We start from the raw sequence: 24,901 nt of genomic DNA, 5'->3' as shown, positions 1-24,901 counted from the left end.
CAAAAAAAAAAAAAAAAAAAAAAAAAAAAAAAAAAAATTCAGCCTGAAGCACAATTGTGCTGAAACTGGTCTTCTATTACCCTGACCACACAGAACCAGGGCCGCCTCTGTAATCCACACAGTAAGAAAGTTGCACAGCATATTCCAAGTATTTAGAGCTTTACTCTGTTGAAGTGATTCTCAGCTGAACATTATGTCTATTGTAACTGATGAGCATTCCATTTTTCTTTTTTAATAGTGGTATCTTTTTTTTTATGTGTTAAATCTTGTGATTATTAAAGTACCATTGTAATTTAAAACAAAACAAAACAAACCTCTGTGCAAATCACACCAACACCTCTTACCAAGTTCTGCTGTAGATATAAAGTTACCAGAATGTTTACGTAGGAAAATTTCAGCCAACAGCAAGTGTTGCCAGTTGTCTAGATTTTTAATATAATCTATTTCCTTTCTACTTCTTTTCTCCCACCCTTCAAAAGGTGCCTGAATGAAATCATATGAAGATAGAGTGGGGGTTTTTATTTTATTTTATTTTGAGACTATCTTGCTTTGTCACCCAAGCTGGAGTACAGTGGCGTGATCTCGGCTCACTGCAACCTCTGCCTCAGCCTCTGGAGTAGCTGGGACTACAAACACATGCTACCACACCTGGCTAATTTTTCTATTTGTATTTATATTTTTTTGAGACAGAGTCTTACTCTCTCACCTGGGTTGGAGTGCAGTGGCATGATCTCTGCTCACTGCAACCTGCATCTCCCAGGTTCAGGCAATTCTCGTGCTGCACCCTACCGAGTGGCTGGGACTACAGGTGTGTGCTACCACACCTGGCTCATTTTTGTATTTTTAGTAAAGATGGGTTTCACCGTGTTGGCCAGGCCAGCCTCAAACTCCTGACCTCAAGTGATCCACCCATGCCTCAGCCTCCCAAAATGTGATTACAGGTGTGAGCCACCATGCCCGGCCTTCTTTATTTTTTTGAGACAAATTCTCACTCTGTAGCTTAGGCTGGAGTGCAGTGGCATGACCTTGGCTCACTACAGCCTTAACCTCCTAGGCTTAAGTGAACCTCCCATGTCAGCCTCAGGAGTGGCTGAGACTATAGGCATTTGCCACCACACCTGGTAATTTTTTTTTATTTTTTGCAGAGATGGGAGTCTCACTGTGTTGCCCAACTGTCCTTGAACTGGGCACAAGCAGTCTGCCCACTTTGGCCTCCCAGAGTGCTAGAATTATAGTTGTGAGCCACTGTGCCCAGCCTCCTTAGTTTTTTTTTTGTTGTTGTTTATTTTTTGGTTTTAGTTCTGGGGATGGGGTAGGGAGTTATATAAAGCAACAGAAGTAAGAGCTGAAAAATCAGTAGAAAACTTTAAAATTTGCATAGCACAGGAAGTACCTCTTGGTTGGTGTGGGAATTTATTTATTATTATTGATTATTTATTTATTTATTTATTTAATTCAAGTGTGACTCCAGACAGGATCCAAAGAGGAGATTTTCAGTCTCTTCTCTGGGTTTTATGAAGACTTACTTTACCCTTCTGTGTTAGCCTCTTCAAGCACTAGGTCAACCTTAAAAGGGCGCAGGAAAGGGCAGGGAATTTTTATTCATACTTACATCATCTGCTGGCATCATATTCCCCTACAAGGGAAATGTGTTTGTGTAGAAGGATCACACCTTCTCTATTCAAGTCAGGAAGAGAAGAGGTGGAGTACAAAAGGGACTAATAGGGGAACTGTGCTCCCAAGGAAGAAACAACTTGTGGTCCTAACTTCTCCCAGATTGAAGTAATTTTAGGCAGACATAAAATTAGGTCAGTCAATGAAGAACTCTTCATTCATATGCTTTGATTTCTTTTTTTTTTTTTTGAGATGGAGTCTTGCTCTGTTGCCCAGTCTGGAGTGCAGTGGTACCATGTAGGCCCACTGCAGCCTCTGCCTCCTGGATTCATGCAATTCTCCTGCCTCAGCCTCCCGAGTAGTTGGGACTACAGGTGCGCACCACCACACCCGGGTAATTTTTGTATTTTTAGTAGACACAGGGTTTTGCTGTGTTAGCCAGGCTAGTCTCAAACTCCTGACCTCAGGAGTTTGATCTACCTGCTTTGGCTTCCCAAATAGCTGGGATTACAGTTGTGAGCCACTGTGCCCGGCCATGCTTTGATTTTCAAAGGAGCTGACTCCTGAGACCTACTTGCTCGCTCACTTTGGAGAGGGTCCACTTTATTTGGCAAGTATATAAGACAAAACCTTCTTAGAAAAGCTGCATGGTTTATATGTAGGTATACATGGTTTATTAAGAAAAATCTCAAACATAAAAATAGTAATATAATGATCCCTTATGCCCATCACACAATTTTAATAGTTATCAACATGTGTCCTATTTTATTTATTTGTTTATTTATTTATTTAGAGATGGAGTCTCGCCTTGTTGCCCAGGCAGCTAACTTTTATATTTTTAGTAGAGACAGTATTTTGCCCTGTTGGCCAGGCTGGTCTTGAACTCCTTACCTCAAGTGATAAATCAACCTCAGCCTCTCAAAGTCCCAGGATTACAGGCATGAGCCACGGCACCCAGGCTATTCTGAAGCAAATTCCAGACTGGATATAATTCTATCCCTATGTGTCATACTTCCACATATATCTCTAAAAGATAAGGAAAAAAATTTTTAAACATCTAAAATGCCATTACCACTGTTTAAAATCACACATTTCCTTATTTTCTTAAGTACCTGTTTGTGTAATTTTTTTTCCGATAACTTTTTGTTGTTTGTTTTTGAGTACTTAATGTTGTTCAAATCAGGATCCAAAGTCCACACATTGCTGTTGATTTCATGTCTCTTTCAGTCTCTCTTAACCCAAAAGGTTTCTATCCTGTTTTGGTTTTTCCTAGCCAATTTACTTCTGGAAGAAACCAAGCTATTTGACCTGTAGAATTTCCCACATTCTGGACTCTGCTGTTGCATCTTTGTAGTGTCATTTTATATATTCTTCTCCCATGTATTGCCTGTAAACTAGTGGTTGGACTAGAGGCTTGGTAAGAGGCCCAATTTTTTGGAAAAAAGACTGACTACATGGTAGTGTGGTCCTTCCTATTCTTCACCGTTAGGAAGCACACAGTGTCTCACAGTAATATGTTAGCTTTTGACAGAATGATTCTAGCCTAGTAATTGATGTTGTCAAATCTATTACTTCATTAGGGGTTTATCTGTGCTTCCTGTCAGCTTCAAGGTACTGCATTGGCTCTTTCAAGTCCAGGTTATTTATAAGATAAGATCACTTTGGTCTCCTAGATGCTTCCTAGTGATTGAATTTTCCAAAGCTCCAGCTACCTATTCTTTCCATGAGTTCTAGGGACTTTTCTCAAAGAGACTTTACTCTGAAAAAAGCCAAGCTGGGTGCTGTGGCTCATACCTGTAATCCCAGCTACTTGGGAGGCTAAAGCAAGAATATTGCTTGAGGCCAGGAGTTTGAGACCAGCCTGGGGAATATAGTAAGACCCTGTCTCTAAAAAAAAAAAAAAAAGAGCCAAGGTAGGCAATATTTTGTCAGAGTAAGGCCTTAGAGGGAAGGATAGAATATAAAGGCTGTCAGAATAGCTTATTTGGGAAAATAGAGAAAAAGACTTTTCCTTTAAATCTCTAGCCATTTGTTGCCTGGTAGTTTTGATGAATCGGTAGGCAATGTGATCATATAATTGACTAAATTGGAGAAGTAAATGTTCATGGAAAAGAGATTTTAAGCCAGGCACAGTGGCTCATTCCTGTAATCCCAGCACTTTGGGAAAATGAGGCAGGAGAATCACTTGAGGCTAGGAATTTGAGATTAACTTGAACATAGCAAGACTCTTTCTCAATTTAGAAAAAGAAAAAGAGATTTTAAGTCCATCACTTGGATCCTAAGTTTCAACATGCAACTTTTTTTGTGACAAGGTTAGGAGAGTTCTTACTACATTACAACAACAAAAAACCTTCTAATGTTCTGCAGCAAGAGAAAATTAAAAAAAAAAAAAAAAAATCCCTCCCAATTTGAGTTTTTCAGGCTGAGAAGTGCAGAGAGTGCCTTTAGCCTCTCACCTGCACTTAAGACCTCAAGTATTATGTCAGCCAGTCATCTAACTGGGTTGAAATGGTACAGTGTCATGTTGAAGTTTGCCTTCTAGAGTTTTAATGTTCAGAAATTTAAGTTTCAGAGACTCAAGAGCTACAGCCTCAAGGAGAAATAACTCCCCATTCAACAGCCTTATGATTATCTCCTATTTCAGATTGTATCCCTCAGCCACATAAAAAAAGACATCCTAGAACTGTTTCTGTTTACACTTCCCTGTGACTAGTTATCCATCCAGGGATGCCAAACTAACCTATCTTTTCTCTACCTTGTCTTCAGGAGCCAATGAAGTGCTTCTGGTGGTTGGGGGTTTCGGAAGCCAGCAGTCTCCTATCGACGTGGTAGAGAAATATGACCCCAAGACTCAGGAGTGGAGCTTTTTGCCGGTAAATAATGGTGAAACCATTTGTTAGGAGGGAGCTTAAATTCCTCAGTCTCTGGCTGCAGATCATAGCTAATCCAGCCGTAAGAGTAGAAAAGCCTAATAACAGGTTGTTTCTTACAACAGTCTTGTGCACATAGTAGGTACTCAGTAAACAGTTTTTGGCTGTTTAGATTAGAAGATTATACCTTAGAAATGTTAGTGGCCCTGTGTCAAGTTAAATCGGATGGCCACCACTAGTTAGGTGCTTTTCTAAGCTGTCTTTATAATTCCCAGCACATTTCATTGGTCATGTTTTGTTAAACTGAACCCAATGTTAAGTTGTGTTGAATTGAACCTAGTGTTCAATTGAGCTCAGAAGTTTGGACTGAGCGTGGTAGCTCACACCTGTAATCCCAGCACTTTGGGAGGCTGAGATGGGAGGATCTCTTGAGGCCAGGAGTTCAAGACCAGCCTGGGCAATATGGTGAGACTCTGTTTCTACAAAAAAGTAAACAAAAAAATTAGCCAGGTGGTGCATGCCTGTAATCCTAGCTGCTTGGGAGGCTGTGATAGAAGATTGCTTGAGCCCAGGAGTTCGAGGTTGCAGTGAGCTGTGATTGTGCCACTGTATTCCAACCTGGGTGACAGAGTGAGATCCCAACTCAGAAAAAAAAAAGTTTTTAATCTGTCTCCCTCAGCATGTCTCTCAGTGCCGAATGAACAATAGTAATTTCTGGGAAAACATGGAAATCCAATCCTCCTACCTTTTAAGGTTCTTATGATAAATCCTGGCCCTTTGATTAGCAATGCGGGAATACTTTTCCACTGTCTGGAAGGATATCAGTCTCTTAGCCCAGTGCCTTATGGAAAAGAAAGGAGTCAGATACTGGATAACAGAAAGCTGTTAAATCTTTTGAAAGCCTTGGAAAGAGGCAGATGTGCAGAAAGCTTACATCTTTAAGAGACCCACAGAAAGCATTTCCTTCAGTAGGTAGCCGTCTGGGAGCCACTTGAGGATGAACCACTCAAGGAGGGTTCATGATGACAGGTGAAGAAGCATAGAGGTGTGTAGATACAACAGGGAAGATAGCAAAAGGTAAGGCCCAAAACTTGCCTAACTGAAATGCTCTGTACCTTTTCTCTCCAAATCCATAGAGCATCACTCGTAAGAGACGTTATGTGGCCTCAGTGTCCCTACATGACCGGATCTACGTCATTGGTGGCTATGATGGCCGTTCCCGCCTTAGTTCAGTGGAATGTCTAGACTACACAGCAGATGAGGATGGGGTCTGGTATTCTGTGGCCCCTATGAATGTCCGACGAGGTCTTGCCGGAGCCACCACCCTGGGAGGTAGGCTTGATATGCAGGGCAATATTTCCATCTTACTGCGGCTGGACCAGGGTTTTTAACCTCTCATGTTTTCTGGCAGGAGCATGAAATAGAAAAAATATGAGGTCAAACATTATTATTAATTGAGACAGGATCTCTCTCTGTTGCCCAGGCTGGAGTACAGTGGCGTGACCATGGCTCACTACAGCCTCAACCTCCCCAAGCTCAAGCAATCCTCCCACCTCAGCTTCCCGAGTAGCTGGGACTACAGGTGTGCACCATCATGCCCAGCTATTTTTATGTATTTTTAGTAGAGACAGGGTTTTGCCATGTTGCCCAGGCTGATCTCTTAACTCCTGAGCTCAAGTGACTCACCCGCCTCGGCCTCCCAAGGTGCTGAGATTACAAGTGTGAGCTGCTGCGCCCAGCCGACAGATACTGTTTTTGCTTTCAGAAATATCAGTGTAATAGAAGCTGTTCAATATTCATGGATGTTTCAGTACCGACTATAAAGTTGGCAAATCAAGTTCTAATGTGCTGGGTGGGGAACTGGCACTGGTTGTTGTATTTTTGCAAATTCCCAAGTAGTTTCTGAATGCTTCTAAGGATTTTATTTTACCCCATTCTTTTTAGATGTCTTTCTTGTCTGTAAAACTTAATTGACTTATCTCATTAAAAAATACTTTGTTTTTGCTCTCAGACTTTTTTTTTTTTTTTTTTTTTTTTTTGAGACGGAGTTTCGCTCTTGTTACCCAGGCTGGAGTGCAATGGCGCGATCTCGGCTCACCGCAACCTCCGCCTCCTGGGTTCAGGCAATTCTCCTGCCTCAGCCTCCTGAGTAGCTGGGATTACAAGCATGCGCCACCATGCCCAGCTAATTTTTTGTAGTTTTAGTAGAGACGGGGTTTCACCATGTTGACCAGGATGGTCTCGATCTCTTGACCTCGTGATCCACCCGCCTCGGCCTCCCAAAGTGCTGGGATTACAGGCGTGAGCCACCGCGCCCGGCTGCTCTCAGACTTTTAAAGGACACTTGAAAATTTTGTAGAGGAAAGAGTTGTAGAAATCTCTCCTTCTCTAATAGTCTGTAGTTTGTTTATTCTGAGCAGATATGATCTATGTCTCTGGAGGCTTTGATGGAAGCAGGCGTCACACCAGTATGGAGCGCTATGATCCAAACATTGACCAGTGGAGTATGCTGGGAGACATGCAGACAGCCCGGGAAGGTGCCGGACTCGTAGTGGCCAGTGGAGTGATCTACTGTCTAGGTATTGAGTCTGCGATGCAGGAATGGGAGAGAACTCAATGGGTAGTAGATTGTGGGTAAGGGTTCCTTTTTAGCAGAATGAAGTCCATAGACTTCCCTTCAACTAAAACCCTGGTGTGTCAATGTATTTTCCATTAATTGGGATTATCATTTTCTTATAAGCAGAAAGTAGGGTACTATCAGAGCTCTTGGGACTCTAGTGGGAAAATTTAAACTAAAATAATTAGTTGAAGCACTCGGAGAAAGGCTGTCCAGGAATAGGCATGAGGATTTACCACTCATCCTGCAGTGGTCTCTGTCTTCCAGGAGGTTATGATGGCTTGAATATCTTAAATTCAGTTGAAAAATACGACCCTCATACAGGACATTGGACTACTGTTACACCGATGGCCACCAAGCGTTCTGGTAAGATCAAATCTGAGGGAGGAGACAATAGGCAGTGCTGTCAGACCTTTACATATATAATAGTGATGCAAGGGACAAACTGTAGATTAATGTAAAAATGAGATTCTGGGAAAAAAAAAAAATGAGATTCTGCTCCTCCTTGTCTCTGTTTTCTCTAAATGTTAGAATAAAGACAGTTTATACTTACAACTAGATTATAAATTTGAAAGCAAAAGCCTTCATGTTTTTGTTTTCTCCCTGTGTTTTAGAATACTACAATTTTGTCTGTGTAGCACATGTTAAATAAATGTTTGTTAAATAACGTTTCTAATGTATAAGAACAAAGGAGCAGCACCTTACCTTCACGAGAGCTTTTTGAAGCGGAGCAGGCTGAGATGTAGAAAAGGAAAACACTGTGCTGTTCTAGTTTACGTATTCTGAGTAAAAATTGCTTCAGAACCATAATCACAGTTCCTTTCCCTCCATCTACCTTTATTGCTGCCTTTTCTTCACTTCCTCCTTTTCTGAGAAGGGTGGGGCTCTGAGTTAATGAGAGTAAAGAAGAGAACCATTTCTATTTATCTTTTATCATTTCAAATCCAAGCCAAAGGGTTTATAGATGGAATGATTTGTGCTGGACTAGATTATTCTAGGCCTGTCTAGGTCTAGTCCATGCCTCTCACCTACTCTAGAACTCAGCCATTAGTGACCATAGTTTATTTCTGTAACTCAGATTCTAGGCTTAGTACCATTCATTTGCTAATGCCTTCATTTTCCCCAGGTGCAGGAGTAGCCCTGCTGAATGACCATATTTATGTGGTGGGGGGATTTGATGGTACAGCCCACCTTTCTTCCGTTGAAGCATACAACATTCGCACTGATTCCTGGACAACTGTCACCAGTATGACCACTCCACGATGCTATGTAGGGGCCACAGTGCTTCGGGGGAGACTCTATGCAATTGCAGGGTGAGGATTTAAACAACTCCAGACTCAGTATGTAACCAGAGCAAGATTCTATGTGATCTGATCCTTATTTTTGAATGGAGACAAGATTTGGGTAGGGGTAGACATCTCTAGTGGCAACTTGATTGTTTTTAATTAGATTTTTTTTTTATTTTTTAGAGACAGTGTCTTTCTCTGTCACCCAGGCTGGAGTCTGAGTAGCTGGGACCACAGGTGCATGCCACTGTACCAGGATAGTTTTTTATGTTGTCTAGGCTGGTCTCCAACTCCTGGGCTCAAGCAATCCTCCCACCTCAGCCTCCCAAAGTGCTAGGATTACAGGCGTGAGTCACCATGCTGGCCTCCAGTGGCGGCCTTAAGGAAGAACTTGTGTAGAAAGGAATAGAAGGCTAATTTATTTCTTTAAATTTAATTGAGACAGACAGGGTCTTACCATTTTGCCCACGCTGGTCTCAAATTCCCTCCTAGGCTTAAGCAGTCCCCTTACCTCAGCCTCCTTCATAGTTGGGATTACAGGCACGTGTCACTGCACGCAGCTGACTCATTTTTTTCTTTTGCCTCTTTCCCACTCAGATATGATGGTAATTCCCTGCTAAGTAGTATTGAATGTTATGACCCTATCATCGACAGCTGGGAAGTCGTGACATCCATGGGAACCCAGCGCTGTGATGCTGGTGTGTGTGTTCTCCGTGAAAAGTGACCATTGTTGGAGCACCATCCAGAACTAGTGACCAGTCTGGTGGACAGTTAGTGGGAGAATCAAGAATCCTTTCCAAAATGTCTGTTTCTCAGTATGTGCATAGGGTGATTACAGGCACCAGTGCAATGATGATTGTACTTATTTGACACATATTCCGCCTTGTCCTGGTTATTGTTCCTGAGAAGGGTGGCCAACAGATACTCCAGGGAAAAGAATGCAGATTGAATGGATGTGAGAGACCAGATCGCCTCTCCCACTGCCTTGGGGAGCACTTTCCTGTCGTTTCTAACTTACCACATGCTCAGTGTACTATATGTATGTTGTGCCTCATATGTTGCAGAGAACGAAGGTGAGTATAGCCTACTACATGTGGGTAATATCCAGCCTAGATGATTGGAAAGGTACCAGTTTAAGTAAACCTGGTAAAATCCAAGTCTTTTTTTTTTTTTCCCAAGAAAAGATACCTTTTCTAATCTACAGGTAGCTAGAGGCAACACAGTTCCATTCTAGAGGAAAACAGAAGGGAGAGCCCCATAAAACTTTGGGGACAAGGGAGAGAGACTCATCTGACACTTCTTGTCAGGGATAGGGTTGGTATATCAGAATTGAAGTTAGAATAAGTGAATCAACTGAATTTGATGGAATGTGAGTGAACCTAGAACAGCACTGAAGTATTACATAACCTGGAAGACTGAGAAGGGTATATCATTTGAAGGATCTTTTTATTTCCCCAAGGTCTTTCTAAAGTAGAATGTTATGCATTTTAGCACTGGAGATAACAGTGAACAAATGTTGGGATGAGACAAGATGGCATCAATGTAGGAGTTCAGTATAACTGGGGATAAACTAGAAGTACCTGTGATTCTACAGTCTTATATTCCCTGCCAGGGCTCATCTAGCCATGGCAATGTTTGCCTTGAATGGGGGTGAAAGCCTTTCTTTGTTGAATCAAATACTACTACACTGTTACACTTCCACACTATTTATTTGGGGATGGGCTGGGAGTGACAGTAGCCCAGTAGTTCAGCTACCTGATTACTGCCCATTCTTTTAGGAGTACACTTCTGCCAAGGAGTGGTTTGTACTGCTGTGTTTGGTACATTTAGTCTTTTTTCTGCTATAAGTTTCCCTTATCTGTCCTTTAGTGTAGATTTTATTCATCACAGGACAGAATAATCAAGGACAACCAAAATCCTTTTGTCAGTTTCAGTACCTCAGCTATCAACGTTTCTGAGCTATTATTCAATGTTGTCTACGTCATGGAGTGAAATTCTTGTTTTATGGGTATTGGGAGTGTGGGAATGTGATAACCTAAACAACCTTTGCTCTGAAATTCCATTTTTCCCTTTTTCCCTGAATCGTATTGACCTACAGAGTTAATTTCCTTTGTATTTTTTTAAGAAAATATTAAAAATCAACGGTCTCAAATGCTGAGAGTTTGTGGCTAACCAGCATTGCCTTTAGCAGATACTTGGGAGGGAAAGATGTAGGGATCAGCTGTAACTCCTGTGTCTTCAGCCTGTTCAACTTGTGTGTTTGCAAACTAGTTGTGCTATTTCTCTGTTATACACAGGTAAGAGGCAGCCACTTTACACTATGGAGATTCTCATCAGTAAAATATTTACCTAATTTGCCATATTCATTAGCCCCTCTCATGCTTGGAGTTACTTGAAAACCAAAGGAGTAAAGAAGAGACGTCTTGAATTCACTTAGCACTCGCTTGAATTTTAGGGTTTCAGTCATGCCAGGCCTTTTTTCCATTTGCTTTGAATTATGGCATGTGATATTAACAGCTATGCAGAAGGCCTGCAAAACTGCAACAATCCTGATGCTTCCAGAGCAAAAGGAAGGAGAAGCCACAGGAGGAAGTTATTTCCCCTAAAGATGCCTGCCAACTTTGGCAGATGGATTGCGCCTGCTAATTAAACCACAGCCTATAAAACGTGGCTCTTCCTATCTCAAGAAGAGATCCAGGAGAGGCTGAAGGACTGATGGCGCCTATGCTGTCTTCAGTGCTGACAAATTAGTTTCAGACCAATTTCACAAATAGTTCATACACTGCAGCCACTGAATCTTATACAGAAAAATCAACACGTAAAACTTAATAGCTCCTTTTTCACTCTTTTCACAATCATACACACTTTCATGTGCTCACATACATACACAGAGATACCCCTAATTTGGTGGGTTATCTTAATTTTTTTTTTGAGACGGAGTCTTGTTCTGTAACCAGGCTGGAGTGCAGTGGTGTGATCTTGGCTCACTGCAACCTCTGCCTCCCAGGTACAAGCGATTCTCCTGCCTCAGCCTCCCAAGTAGCTAGGACTACAGGTGCGCATCAGCACACCTGGCTAATTTTTTGTACTTTTAGTAGAAATGGAGTTTCACTATGTTGGCCTGGATGGTCTCAATCTCTTGACCTCATGATCCACCCTCCTCGGCCTCCCAAAGTGTTGGGATTACCGGTATGAGGCACCTTGCTCGGCCAACATCTTAATGTTTTTAAGCTTCCACCACTGGCAACCAGCTACTTGGTTATCTAACCTAGGAAAACTAGCAGTTGCTTTGTGTCACCCCCATCACAATACAGACATCCAGCTAGTTTCTAAGTTCTATACAATTTTAATTGTTCCAAGTCCATTCCCCTATCTTCATTCCCTCTGCTAGCTTCAGGACCTTTCTCAGCTACACCCTAAGGTTAACAGCCACTTGATATCCCTACCTCTATTTCTCTCTTCAATCTAGCCTCTCCATTTAGTCATAGGTTATCTTTCTAAAGCACGGAAGTACTTAACATACAGCAGACAGTAAATAATGAAGTTATTTCTGGCCTAAAACTCCACAGATTCCCATTGTTCATATTATAAATGTAAAAGTCCTTAGCATGACATTAGATCCATGGAGCTCTGGGCCCACTGTACCTTCCTGATTTTACCTAACTCTGTTATCACTTCTCCCCAGGTTTGTGGGTCAGCCACAGCGGTCTACTAACCATTCCTAAATTTGTTCTCACCCTTGTTCATATACAATACTGTTCTGTCTGAAATAACCTTGCTTTCCCGACAATCCTAGTTAAGAGCAGTGGCTTTAGAGTTGTGCTGCAACCTTTCTGATCTTTACCTTTCTCATTTTGTGCACAAGAGTGCCGACCCCATAAGGAAACTGTGATGATTCAACACGTTTCTAAAGGCGCTTTGACATATTTTGCCGCATAGTAAATGGTCACAATGATTAGAAGCGGCCAATTACAGCTTCCACACATCTTTTTTCCAGTACCAAAAAGATACCTGCCCCTCTAAGTAGTTTCCTATAGAAGAAGCTAATGTGGCTAAAATTTGAGGGGATGTCCGACCCAGATTCCCTTCACATTGCCCCTAATAAAGTCCCCATTCATTCAGGACACTAAATTCAGATCTCAGAAAACTAAACAGTAAGGTCAACGTAATGATTTATTTGTTTAGGTCTTACTATTAAGCACAGTGACCAGGTGGGTAAGGAGATGTGTCACTGGTCCCGAGAAGTGTCCCTGTCACAAAGCCTGTCGACACCTAGCCACTCAGGTTAGGCAATGAATGAAGGCGCCTGCGCAGTAGAGTCCAGAGAGGGGAAGCGGGCGCCTGCGCACAGAAGTAGTGACCGTCCGCTCCCCGCTCCCGCCTCTGCCAAGCCGCGCCAGCGCAGTGAGGATCAACCCAGCAAAGACAGCGCCTGCGCGCCCGTGGCTGAGGAGCCTGTGGCGGCAGCGGCGATGGAACCGGCAGAGCAGCTGAGCGAGTTAGTGTCAGCCGAGGGCCGAAACCGGAAGGCGGTGCTGTGCCAGCGTTGCGGCTCCCGGGTGCTGCAGCCAGGGACCGCTCTCTTCTCCCGCCGACAGGTAGGGAGGCAGGTTGGAGGGCGTTTACACCCACAGTCTCCCAGACGAGCCGCCGCGCTCGGAATCTGAACCCCAGCTCCTGAATTTCCGGAGACCGCGCCCTCCTCGCGCGGCCTTAAGCCCCGCCCCTCGGGCCTCCGCTCTGCGAGGCTCCGCCCCTGGGGCCACCGGCAGCGAGGGAGAGAACCGGATCCCGCCGCGGGGTCTTTTGCTGCGCAATCCGTCCCTGGGCTACCCGGTCCTGCCTGCCCGGCCCTCCGCCCCCGGCGCCGCCGCCAGCGCGGGCCCTGCGCCCTGCCGCGGTCCAGGGCCGTTGCTTCGCGGGCGCGTAGAAGGGAGGCGCCCCATTCCGGCTCCCGGAGCTCCCGCCAGCCTGCAGGACCTGGCAGGTGCCTCTCGGCCGCCGCTCACCGCGGATGTGGCGGGGTTCCCGTCCTACTCCAGACCCCACCCGCCAGTCCTGAATTCTCCGTCTCGTTTATGGCAGTCACCTGTCTGTTTCACGAAGGAGCCCCAGAAACAACTGGTGTAGGGGACGCGGCAACATAACCCCGCTAACCTGCATACCGAGGAAGTTAACGTTTTCCAGATGAATCGTATTTCAAATGCAATAGATACCTGACGTCCTGAAGTAAATTTTAAAGAAAAGCAATTTTTTTTCCCTTGAGTTTAGGGATTTTAATACCCTTCCTACCACATGACCCCAAGTGAAAAAGTTGAAAAAAAAATTATTTCGGTCAACTCTGTATTGAAGTGCAAGTATAATGTCATTTCAACCATAGGGACGTCCTGTCATTCAAAATTATTTCTAAAAATATGCAGATCATTTTATAATTTCACGTGGTGGAACAGATCGTGGAGTGTAATGTCTAGTAGAAGAGCAAGAATCCCCCATACCTCCAAAACAACCTTTCATCAAAGGAGGAAAAAAGGAATCTGTGTATGTTGTTTTGTAGGTATATTGATGAATTTTGATCTAGATATTGGTGGAGCTCCCAGCGTTCTTTTAAGACTTCCAAGGTTTGGGAGTAGAGTTGTCGATTGATTTTACGAAGTTAGTGGCATTATGGAGTCAGTGGAAAGAACATGGATCTTGGAATTAAAATATACGTGGAATTAAATCCTGACTTTATCATTCATTAACACTGAAAGAGTTATTTAGGCCGGGCGTGGTGGCTCATGCCTGTAATCCCAGCACTTTGGGAGACCAAGGCTGGTGGATCACCTGAGGTCAGGAGTTCGAGACCAGCTTGGCCAACATGGTGAAACCCTGTCTCTACTTAAAAAAAAAAAAAAAATACAAAAATTAGCTGGGCATGGTGGCACTCATCTGCAATCCCAGCTACTCTGGAGGCTGAGGCAGGAGAATCGCTTGAACCTGGGAGACGCAGGTTGCAGTGAGCTGAGATTGCATCACTACACTCCAGCCTGGGCAACAGTGAGACTGTCTCGAATTTGAAAAAAAACCAAAAAAGTAAAAAATAAAAAAAAAATAAAGTTATTTAAACTCCATAAGATGCAGGATGCTGTTGTGTAATACAGGGGTGTCCAGTCTTTTGGTTTTGCTGGGCCACATTGGAAGGAGAATTGTCTTGGGCCATACAACATACACTAACAGTAGCTGATGAGCTAAAAAGAAAAAAAAAAAAAAGGCAAAAAAAAAAAAAATCTCATAATGTTTTAAGACAGTTTCCGAATTTGTTTTGGGCCTCATTCAAAGCCGTTCTGAGCCATATGCAGGCTGCAGGTTGGACAAGCTTGGAAGCTTGGTGTAAAATGATGATGATGATAGAGGGAAGAATTTGTATGAAAGCACTTGGCACTGTGCCTAGTATGTAGCCCATTATATAGGTTAGTTCCCATACTCCTTTTCCATGGCAAGGTTCTAAATTTTTATTTATTTATTTATTTTTGAGATGGAGTCTTGATCTGTCACCCAGGCTAGAGTGCAGTGGCACAATCTCAGCTCACTATAACCTATGCCTCCTGGGTTCAAGCCACTCTTCTGCCTCAGCCTCCCTAGTAACTGGGATTACCACCATGTCCAGCTAATTTTTGTATTTTTAGTAGAGACGGGTTTTCACCATGTTGGCCAGGCTGGTCTCAAACTCCTAACCTCATGATCCGCATGCCTTGGCCTCCCAAAGTGCTAGAATTATAGGCATGAGCCACAGCGCCCAGCCTGGTTTTGTCTAATTTTATAAACTGACATAAATTAAGAGACTTCTTAATGGAGTTTATATATTTTTTTTAATTCTTAATTTTTTTTCATAGTTATTGATTTTATTCATTTATTTTTTGAGACATCTCCCCCTGTTGCCAGGCCAGAGTGCAGTGGCATGATCTCGGCTCACGGCAACCTCCATGTCTTGGGTTCAATCGATTCACCTGCCTCAGCCTTCCAAGTAGCTGGGACTACAGGCACGTGCCACCATGCCTGGCTAATTTTTGTGTTTTTAGTAGAGATGGGGTTTCTCCATGTTAGTCAGGATGGTCTCGATTTCTTGACCTCGTGATCCACCCGCCTCAGCCTCCCAAAGGGCTGGGATTACAGGCATGAGCCACCGCGCCCAGCCTATTTTATTTTTATTTTTATATTTTGAGATGGTGTTTCGCTCATGTTGCCCAGGCTGGAGTGCAATGTCAGGAGTTCAAGACTGGCCTGGCCAACGTGGTGAAATCCTGTCTCTACTAAAAATACAAAAATTATCTGGGTGTGTTGGTGGGCACCTGTAATCCCAGCTACTTGGAAGGCTGAAGCACAAGAATCGCTTGAAGCTGGGAGGCGGAGGTTGCAGTGAGCCAAGATCACCAAGTGCACCACTGCACTCCAGCCTGGGTGACAGCAAGATTCTGTCTCAAAACAAAACAAAACAACAACAGAAAAAAACAGAGAGAGATGAGCTCCCTGTATTGCCCCTGGTCTCAAACTCCTGGGCCCAGGTGATCCATCCACCTTGGGCTCCCAAAGTGGTGGGATTACAGGTGTGAGCCACTGTGCCTGGCCAGGATCTTTTTTTACCTTCCCTTCCTTTCCCATTCCTCTCTCCTTCCTTCTTTCTTTCCGTCTTCCCTCCTCCCTCCCTCCCTGTTTTGCTGTCACCTGACTTGAGTATGTGACACAAGCATGGCTCACTGCAGCCTCCAATCAGCCAAAATTATTAATTCTTGTTTGATACTTTTTTAAACTGATTTTGCAAAAAATTGTGTGGGCAAAATAAATTATGTATGTTACATTTCTTTTTGTTTCTGAACTGACACAGTGGCTCCTATTTTCTAGAAAGAGGCCTAATAATTTTTTAATGCATTTTATGTGTTTAAAAATGTTTTCCCTCTTTTAAAAAGACAAAAAGGTTTTTTTGTTGTTTTTAACAATGGCTTCAACATTTCTGGAAATTTCCTATTTCCTGAGAACTGTTGGAAGAATCCGGTCCCCTTTCTGGACTCTAGTAACTCAGCTGTAGTCTAACCCAGTGTTCTGACTCCCATCCTGATTGTTTTCTCCTTTCTTTCCTCAAATACAAATTTCAGCAAAAATATAACCTCTAGGACATGATGTCAATAGAAGGTAAAAAAATTTCCTGGGAGATTCTAACAGTTATTAGTCCCTCCTCTGCTCTGTGTCACATATTTTAAGGTGGAGAAAAACAGTTCTATCCTTACAGAGAGCAAGGAGCTTCTGAGATGCCAAGCTCCTTAACTGAAGCTTTGGAGTAAACCCCCTAAAGTTTTAGGGTAGCTCTTTTTTGTCGTAACTGAAATATTGCAGATAAACCACCATTAGGGCAATTATAGCAGGGCTGTTACTCATCTTTGCAGGTGTTAAAGGAGCACTCCCAGCAGTTAAGCCTGGAGAAGGGTGTGTAAGGAGTCCTGGTTAGAGGTGGCCTGCAGCTTTCTCTCTCGCTCCCCCCAGTGGAAGAGAAGAGCCTAGTAGTCTGCAGACGGGAACAATCGGAGAGCTAGACTGCCAGTCCTACCTTGAGGTGATCCAGGGCCTGCCTCTTACTGTGTCTTATATTCCACAGCTCTTTAGTCTAAAGCAGCGTGTTTCTCGATTCCGTCCCCCACACCCAGATCTCCAAAAGACATTTAGCAATATCTGGAGACATTTTTAGTTGTCAGAATTAGGGAGGTGTGCTGCTGGCATCTAGTGGGTAGAAGCCAGGAATGCTTTTAATCATCTTTTTCTTTCTTTCTTTCTTTCTTTTTTTTTTTTTTTTTGAGATGGAGTCTTGCTGTGTTGCCAGGCTGGAGTGCGGTGGCACAATCTCTGTTCACTTAACCTCTGCCTCCCAGGTTCAAGCATTATAATGAGTAGCTGGGATTACAAGCATATGCCACCACACCCAGCTAATTTTTACATTTTTTAGTAGAGATGTGATTTCACCATGTTAGCCAGGCTGGTCTGGAACTCCTGACCTCAGGTGATCCACCCGCCTCCACCTTCCAGAGTGCTGGGATTACAGGCATGAGCCACTGTGCCCAGACCCTGTTAAGCATCTAATAATGCACAAGACAGCCCCCCAACAACAATGAATTCTGCAGCCCAGAATGTCAGTAGTGCCCAGGTTGAGAAACCTTGGCCCAAAGACTGCAAAATAGTCTCCCATCTATCATCTCAGTCAGCCTTAGGAAATGATTTGCAGGATTTGTTGTTTATACCACTAGACTATTAGGTCCTGTGTCTTGTCTGTTTCTGTGTCTCTTATGTCTAGTCTAGACTGTGCACGTGAGTGAGAACTGAGTAAATACTGGAGTTTAAATAACTAGTGAATAAAAGCTATGAGTCCAGTATACTAATTAGCATGGATACAGTAGAGCAGTATATTCAGTTGGCACCGTCACTCTGCTATTTGTGCAGCATGTAATTTGCGTTCTATTATTTTTACCTTTAAACTATGTTGGACTTGATGTGTTCTTTTTAAGTCATATAATTGGTTTCACATATGCAATGTTCATATCCTGGGGCCAGTTGCAGTGGCTCATGCCTGTAATCCCAGCACTTCGGGAGGCTGAGGCGGGTGGGTCACCTGAGGTCAGGAGTTCAAGACCAGCCTGACAAACATGGTGAAACCCTATCTCTACCAAAAATAGGAAAATTAGCTGGGCATAGTGATGGAGGCCTGTAATCCCAGCTACCCGGGAGGCTGAGGTGGGAGAATCTCTTGAACTCAGGAGGCAGAGGTTGCATTGAGCTGAGATGGCGCTACTGCACTCTACCTTGGGCAGCAGAGAGAGACCCTGTCTCACAAAAAAGAAAAATAAAAGTTCATACCCTTAAACTCAGTGCTTCTCAGAATCTTACCCAGTTTCTGGTGGAGGAAGTGGTAATTGAGCTGAGTAGAGGCATGGTGCAGCAATGTGTTGGTTCATAGTTGTGAGAGAAAGCATGGGATGTTTGAAGAATTGAAACGTTCAAGTTGGCCAGGACCTGGAGTGTGTAAAAATGACAAGAAGTGAGGCCAAGGTGGGATTAAGAAGATTAGAATAGAAGAGGGGAGGGAGCTTCAGGATCAGTCCTCTCCATGCGGGGTAGAAGCCCGTGACTGGGGGTGAGATATGGAATCAGAAGGAAAATTGAGCCAGGTGCCAGTCAGCGGTGGATAGGAGTGACTAGAGCTTCCTCAGACACCCCTGAGGGGTTGCCAGATGGCAGAAACCTTAAAGGAGCAAAGGTGAGCAGAGGAGGAGTCATGATTTGGGAACTACTTTTGGGAGCAAGGAGGACACTGATTCCCAGCCCCAGATCCTGAAGGATATGGAGTGTCAGAGGATGGACAGTGGCCACTGGGTTTGCGGCAGTGCCTTCAGCCAGAGCCTCATTTCTGTGAAGACAAAGAAAACAGGAGACTCCAAAGAGCTTGAAAATGTAGGAAAAGGAAGATGATGCTGGAGAAGAAAGTTGCATGCTCTTGTATATTTTTAGGGGGTCAGGGGAGCATTGTGGCAGGAGTGGGCAGTGAAAGACTGGCCTGTGGGAGGGAAAAAGATATAGGACAGTGTTGGGTTAGGACTTTGAGGGCAGAGGACCCCAAGGGCAGTAACCAAGGGCAGTTTCTTATAAAACTAAATGTGCGCTTCACAGGACAACCCAGCACTCTGGGGTCTTTTTCCCAGAGAAATGAAACCTATGTTCACACCAAAACCTATACATAAATGTGCATAGCAGCTTTATTCATGATAGCCCCAAACTGGAAAAAGCCCAGATGCCCTTCAACAGGTGAATGGTTAAACAGATTGGTACATCTGTACCACGGAATACTATTCAGCAACAAAAATAGAAGGAACTATTGATGCACATAACTTGGATGCATCTCAGTGACTTGAGTGAAAAAAAAGCTAGTTTCAGAGGGTTCCGTACTGTATGGTTCATTTATATAACATTTTTGAAATGACAAAATTTTAGAAATGGAGACCAGCTTAGTGGTTGCCAGGAGTTAGGCATGCAGTGGGCGGTGTTTGATGAGCATGGTTATAAAAGGGTAAGGAGGGATCCTTTTGGTGATGGAACTTAACCATGTTGATGGAAACACAAACCTACGTGGAGTAAAATTGTATAGAACTAAATACACACGTGAGTAGAAGTAAACTGGGGAGATCTGAATAAGGTGTGTGGTTGCATCAGTGTTTCTCTCCTGATTGTCATTTTGCACATAGTTTTGTAAAATGTTACTTTTGGGTGAAACAGTGTAAAAGTTACATGGAATTTCTGTATTTCCTATAACTACATGTGAACCAGCAGTTATTGCAATAAACTTTTAATTGAAAAAATCAGGCCAGGAGCAGTGACTCACACCTGTAATCCCAGCATGTTGGGAGGATCACCTGAGGTCAGGAGTTTGAGACCAGCCTGGCCAACATGGTGAAACCCCGTCTCTACGAAAAATATGAAAAATTAGCCAGGTGTGGTGGTGCGTGCCTGTAAGCCCAGCTACTCGGGAGGCTGAGGCAGGAGAATCCCTTGAACCTGGGAGGCAGAGGTTGCAGTGAGCTGAGATCATACCACCACACTCCAGCCTGGGTTGACGGAGTAAGACTGCCTTAAAAAAAAAAAAAAAAAAAAAATCAGGACATTAAGTGAAAAAAGCCAGTCACAAAAGGACAAATACTGCATGATTTCACTTCTCTGAGGTACCTAGAGTAGTCAAATTCATGGAGAGGAAGTAGAACAGTGGTTGCCAGGGGCTGTGGGGAAGGGGATGGGAGTATTGTTGAATGAGTACAGAGTTTGCGAAGATGAGAAAGATTGAAGATGGTTGGTGGGGTGGTTGCACCACAGTGTGAATGTACTTAAAGATGCTGAACTGAACACTTAAAAATGGTTAAAATGGCAAATTTCATATTTTACCACAAAAAAAAATCAGGAATCAAAATGGAACACGTATCTCAGCTATGTAAGTATTGCTATTATCTATTACTGTTCAACAAAGTCACCCCCAAACAGTGACTTCAGAACCGTGATGTATTTTTTTTTTTTTTTTGAGACAATATTGTTCTGTCACCCAGGCTGGAGTACAGTGACGTGATCTCGGCTTACTGCAATCTTTGCATCCCAGGTTCAAGCGATTCTCCTGCCTCAGCCTCCTGAGTAGCTGGGATTATGGGTGCCCACCACCATGCCCAGCTAATTTTTATATTTTTAGTAGAGACGGGGTTTTGCCATGTTGGCCAGGCTGGTCTTGAACTCCTGACCTCAGGTGATCTGCCTGCCTCGGCCTCCCAAACTGTTGGGATTACAGGCGTGAGCCACCACCCAGCCCAAACAATGATGTATTTTGCTGAGGAATTTAGGGGTTGACTAGCCTTAGTGAGGCAGTTCTCACTGGGCGCAAGTGTCCCACGAGAAATGGCAAAAGTTGTGTGCCATTTTCTAACCAGCGTATGTTCATCAAGCAATCACCATCAAGCAATCACCATGGCCTGCCCAGACCAGAGGGAGGGGCGTGGACTCCGCTCTTGGTGAAGGGATTATCAGAGAATTTTCGGATGTGTTTTGAAACCACCACAAGTAGCCCCCAGAAGGGGAAAAATGACAAAAAAGTGAACAGAAGTGAACTCTGTATTGGAACAGTTTTTATTCTCATCTATGTTGTAGCATGCTTGCCAAGTTTTCTATAATGAGAATGTATTTTTACAATAAGAAAGGTAGTATTTTATTTATAAGAGGGTGCTGTTAGTGGTATATCAGCAGAGTCTCACTGAGTTGTGGTGTTCCATCTATTTCTGAAGAGGTGGTTCAGGATTCGCTGGGGTCCTGACAGAGCAAAGGTAACCCATCTGTTCAGGGATGTCACTGGCAACTTTGCACCAGGTCGAGTTTGCCTCAAATTACATATTAACTTTTTTTTGTTTCTACCTCCCAGTAGTCTGTCTAGAAATCCTCATTATATTCCAGACGTTATATCCAATCTCCTGGCCCTAGCAGTTGTCCTTGGCGTTGCAGTGAAGAGGTTGAGATCCAAGCAGGGATGCACATACATATGCATATATATGGGTATAGTCTTGTGGGTCTGACTTAGAGGATCTAAGTAAAAATGGGAATGTTGAGGAATAGAGAAAACAGGACCCAAAAGGATGTCTTGAATGGAGAGTTAATAATAGTAGTACCGGCCGAGGCGGGTGGATCATGAGGTCAAGAGATCGAGACCATCCTGGCCAACATGGTGAAACCCCGTCTCTACTGAAAATACAAAAAAAAATTAGCTGGGCGTGGTGGCGCACGCCTGTAGTCCCAGTTACACGGGAGGCTGAGGCAGGAGAATTGCTTGAACCGGGGAGGCGGAGGTTGCAGTGAGCCAAGATCATGCCACAGTACTACAGCCTGGTGACAGAGTGAGACTCTGTCTCAAAAAATAATAATAATAGTAGTACCTTTCCATCACAAATCAAAGGAGAGACAACTGGACAGGTGACGCTTTGTGCTACAGATGGGAACCGAGAGCGGGAAGTGGTGTTCTTTTGCTGGGCACCTCCCGAACGCTGACGCTTTAGTCCATTTTCTTTTTGTTTTGTTGGACACGCTGAATTCTTGGTTGATTGGTTTAGGTGTCTTAACCTGTCCACCGAAGTTCACTCCGTCTATGTTAAGATGTGTGAGATTTCACACCTACAATATAGGGTGTGAAAGCTAGAAATATATTTAGGAAAATTGAGGCCCACAGAAAGTTACAGATAGGACTGGAATTCAGGTTTCCTGGTTCTTTAATTCTGATTCCTCTCTTTGCCTCTGCTTGTTCCTGTTTTTGTTTAAGGTAGAACAAAGTGTTAAGGACATGTTTAACATGAGGCAAAAAGATTGACTGGAGTGACAGTATCACACAATGGCTTGTGGCGTAGCCCCAGCTGCGTGGGAGACTGAGGCTGGAGGATTGCTTAAGCCCAGGAGTTCAAACCCAGCCTGGGCAATGTAGAGACACCCCATCCCTAATTACAAAAAAAAAAAAAGTATATTGTGGAGTGGGAAATGGGAAATAAGTGATCTGACAGCAGCCGTATGAGGAGCAGAGGGTAACACACTTCGCTGGCATTGTATTTTGCAGTAGTCTGGGACAGCTAAGGGTGTATACACTATCCATATGGAAGAAACTAAAGCAATTATGTGTGTGCCAGAGGCCGCCTTCTAATGATTGAGAAGTCCTATAGATTGGAGGGTGCAAGCATCCTAGAGCTGACAATTCCAAACTGTAGAACTAGATTTTCCTTTTTATAAGATAAATCCAGTATTTTCCTAACTGATGGAATAGATCAAAGCCAGTTATCCCGTGTTCATTCTTTTAACAAATAGTTGAGATTCTGCGCCATCCCAGTTGCTATTCTAAGCACTAGAGATCTAGCAATGAACAAGATAAGCTCCTTGCTTTTTAGGAGCTGATATTCTAGTGGAGGTAGACACATGGTAAATAAGTAAGCCAATAAATTAATACGATAGTTTCAGAAAATAAGCCATAAGTAAACAAGTAGGAGTGGCATGAAGAGACTTCCAGGGGAGATGAACGTGTTCATTATCTTGATTCTGATAATGGTTTCACTGGTATACATGTGCGAAAGTGAAAGATATTATTTTATTTTATTTTATTTTATTTTATTTTATTACTTTTTGAGACAGGATCTCACTCTGCCACCCAGGCTGGAGTACAGTGGCATGATCTTGGCTCACTGCAGTCTCAATCTCCCCGGCTCAAGCAATCCTGCCTCAGCCTCCTGTATACCTGGGACCCTGGGACTACAGACATTCGCCACCATGCCCAGCTATTTTTTTTTTTTTTTTTTTTTTTTTTAGGCAGAGTCTTGCTTTGTTGCCCAGGCTGAAGAGCAGTGGTGTGATCTCAGCTCACCTGCAGCCTCTACAACCTGCTGGGCTCATGCGATCCTCTTACCTCAGCCCATGAGTAGCTGAGACTACAGGCGTTGTACCACCACAGCCAGCTAATTTTTGTATTTTTTGTAGAGATTGGGTCTCACTATGTTGCCCAGGCTGCTCTTGAACTCCTGAGCTCAAGAGATCCTCCTGCTTCAGCCTCCCAAACTGCTGGAATTACAGGCATGCACCACCGCACCCAGCCCTGGCTAATTTTTTCGAAATACTTTCGGTAGAGAATAGGTCTCATTATGTTGCTCAAGCGGATGTGCATTTAAAATGTGTGCAATTCATGTGTCAATTATACCTCAATAAACTCTTTAAAAAAAAAAAATACAGTAGGCAGTAAGTAAAGCTAATTCAGGTTGTTTGGTTAGAGAAGACCTCCTGAGAAGGCTACGTTTGGGCTGACTCCCGAGGAGGAGCCAGCCGTGCCAAGATCTGAGGCACAGCGGACTAACGCTGTTTGAGGATGGCAGGAAAGCCAGTGTTGTCCAAAGCATAATGAGCTGGGAGACTAGGACCGCGTGGGGCCCATGGTGAAGACAGCAGTGAGGCCAAGTTCCCAGACCACCCAGCTGGCGCCCCTCTTTCATTTCTCTTAAGAATCAGGGCAGGGACCAGAGGCAAAAAAGAGCCACCCAGCATCATCGTGTACAGCTTAACGAGAGGGCTTCTCTTTTTCAGTTTGTCATTCCCGCCAGGGAGCAATGTGAAGTGTACCGAGAATGTGGTATTGATGGAACGGGGCCAGTTCAACTTCTGTGTTCTTTATGTTCTCTCCCACTGCAGCTCTTCCTTCCCTCCATGAGAAAGAAGCCAGCTCTGTCTGACGGCAGCAATCCCGAAGGCGATCTCCTTCAGGAACACTGGCTGGTTGAGGACATGTTCATTTTTGAGAACGTGGGCTTCACCAAGGACGTGGGCAACATCAAGTTTCTGGTCTGCGCAGACTGTGAAATTGGACCAATTGGCTGGCATTGCCTAGATGACAAGAACAGTTTCTATGTGGCCTTGGAACGAGTTTCCCATGAGTAACTGAGGGGAGGGGTACTCAGCTCCACCCCCAAAGATAAACTTGTTCCCCACAAGAACTGGCATTTAACGTGGTGTAACTGTTCCGCTGCCTTCTTTTCTATGCTAATATAAACACCGAGTACCAGCATGTCCACTTGAACATGCAGAGGGTTCACCCTGCTTCCTAAAGCCTCACGTACATTCCTCCTGCGTAGTTCACTTGCATCACATTTCCTAAGCTCCCTTTTCCCCCAGTTTTGGGACACTGCGCTTCCACAAATCTTGTCTTTTCCCTGGCATTCTGCCTAGGCTCTGTTTTACCCAGGGGCTCCCTCTTTTTCTTGCTCTAAAAGAGCAGTGTTCAACCTTTTGGCAGTGATGACACATGGCAAAAGATGCTTATGTGCTAATAGTTGAAAGTCTGCCTTTTTCTCATTCAAGAAAGCATACAAACATCTGAAAGTGGCTTTGTTGTATGGCTACCCTTGTGATCTACAGTAATGTACCCTTTCTAAAAGTAAAGCATTTACAAAACTCAG

The 24,901-nt window shown here is 43.8% G+C and overlaps 2 protein-coding genes and 1 non-coding gene across 4 annotated transcripts in view; 2 read left to right on the top strand and 1 right to left on the bottom strand.

The window, feature by feature from the left end:
• Nucleotides 1-10,542, top strand: part of KLHL12 (kelch like family member 12) — a 38,291-nt gene extending 27,749 nt beyond the window's left edge. The window contains exons 7-12 of one of the 2 annotated variants that reach the window (XM_032288779.1): nucleotides 4,381-4,487; nucleotides 5,621-5,816; nucleotides 6,905-7,063; nucleotides 7,369-7,467; nucleotides 8,228-8,414; nucleotides 8,985-10,542. In XM_032288779.1, coding sequence (XP_032144670.1) covers nucleotides 4,381-4,487; nucleotides 5,621-5,816; nucleotides 6,905-7,063; nucleotides 7,369-7,467; nucleotides 8,228-8,414; nucleotides 8,985-9,111 — 875 coding nt within the window. In that variant the 3' untranslated portion in view covers nucleotides 9,112-10,542. The remainder of the gene's footprint in view (nucleotides 1-4,380; nucleotides 4,488-5,620; nucleotides 5,817-6,904; nucleotides 7,064-7,368; nucleotides 7,468-8,227; nucleotides 8,415-8,984) is intronic. The other variant, XM_032288780.1, reaches the window with a different exon arrangement.
• On the bottom strand, nucleotides 1,458-1,579 carry LOC116559152. Its single transcript, XR_004272345.1, has one exon. It is a non-coding gene; the product is annotated as a small nucleolar RNA SNORA26 (small nucleolar RNA).
• Nucleotides 10,543-12,006: 1,464 nt separating the features above from the next.
• RABIF (RAB interacting factor) lies at nucleotides 12,007-24,901 on the top strand. The gene is made up of 2 exons (XM_032288778.1): nucleotides 12,007-12,985; nucleotides 24,138-24,901. The coding sequence occupies exons 1-2, from the start codon at nucleotides 12,680-12,682 to the stop codon at nucleotides 24,381-24,383; spliced, it is 552 nt and encodes a 183-aa protein (XP_032144669.1). The 5' UTR covers nucleotides 12,007-12,679; the 3' UTR covers nucleotides 24,384-24,901.

This window comes from Sapajus apella, unplaced genomic scaffold (genome assembly GCF_009761245.1).
Source record: "Sapajus apella isolate SASKATOON/1434 unplaced genomic scaffold, GSC_monkey_1.0 scaffold22, whole genome shotgun sequence".
NCBI lineage: Eukaryota > Metazoa > Chordata > Mammalia > Primates > Cebidae > Sapajus > Sapajus apella.
This window is presented reverse-complemented; position numbering and strand designations above follow the sequence as displayed.

Bases quoted from the DNA above. Each gene is read 5' to 3' on its own strand.
- RABIF (XM_032288778.1), top strand. From the start codon at position 12,680: ATGAATGAAGGCGCCTGCGCAGTAGAGTCCAGAGAGGGGAAGCGGGCG. The intron at 12,986-24,137 runs GTAGGGAGGCAG...CTCCCACTGCAG, and splicing joins CTCTCTTCTCCCGCCGACAG to CTCTTCCTTCCCTCCATGAG.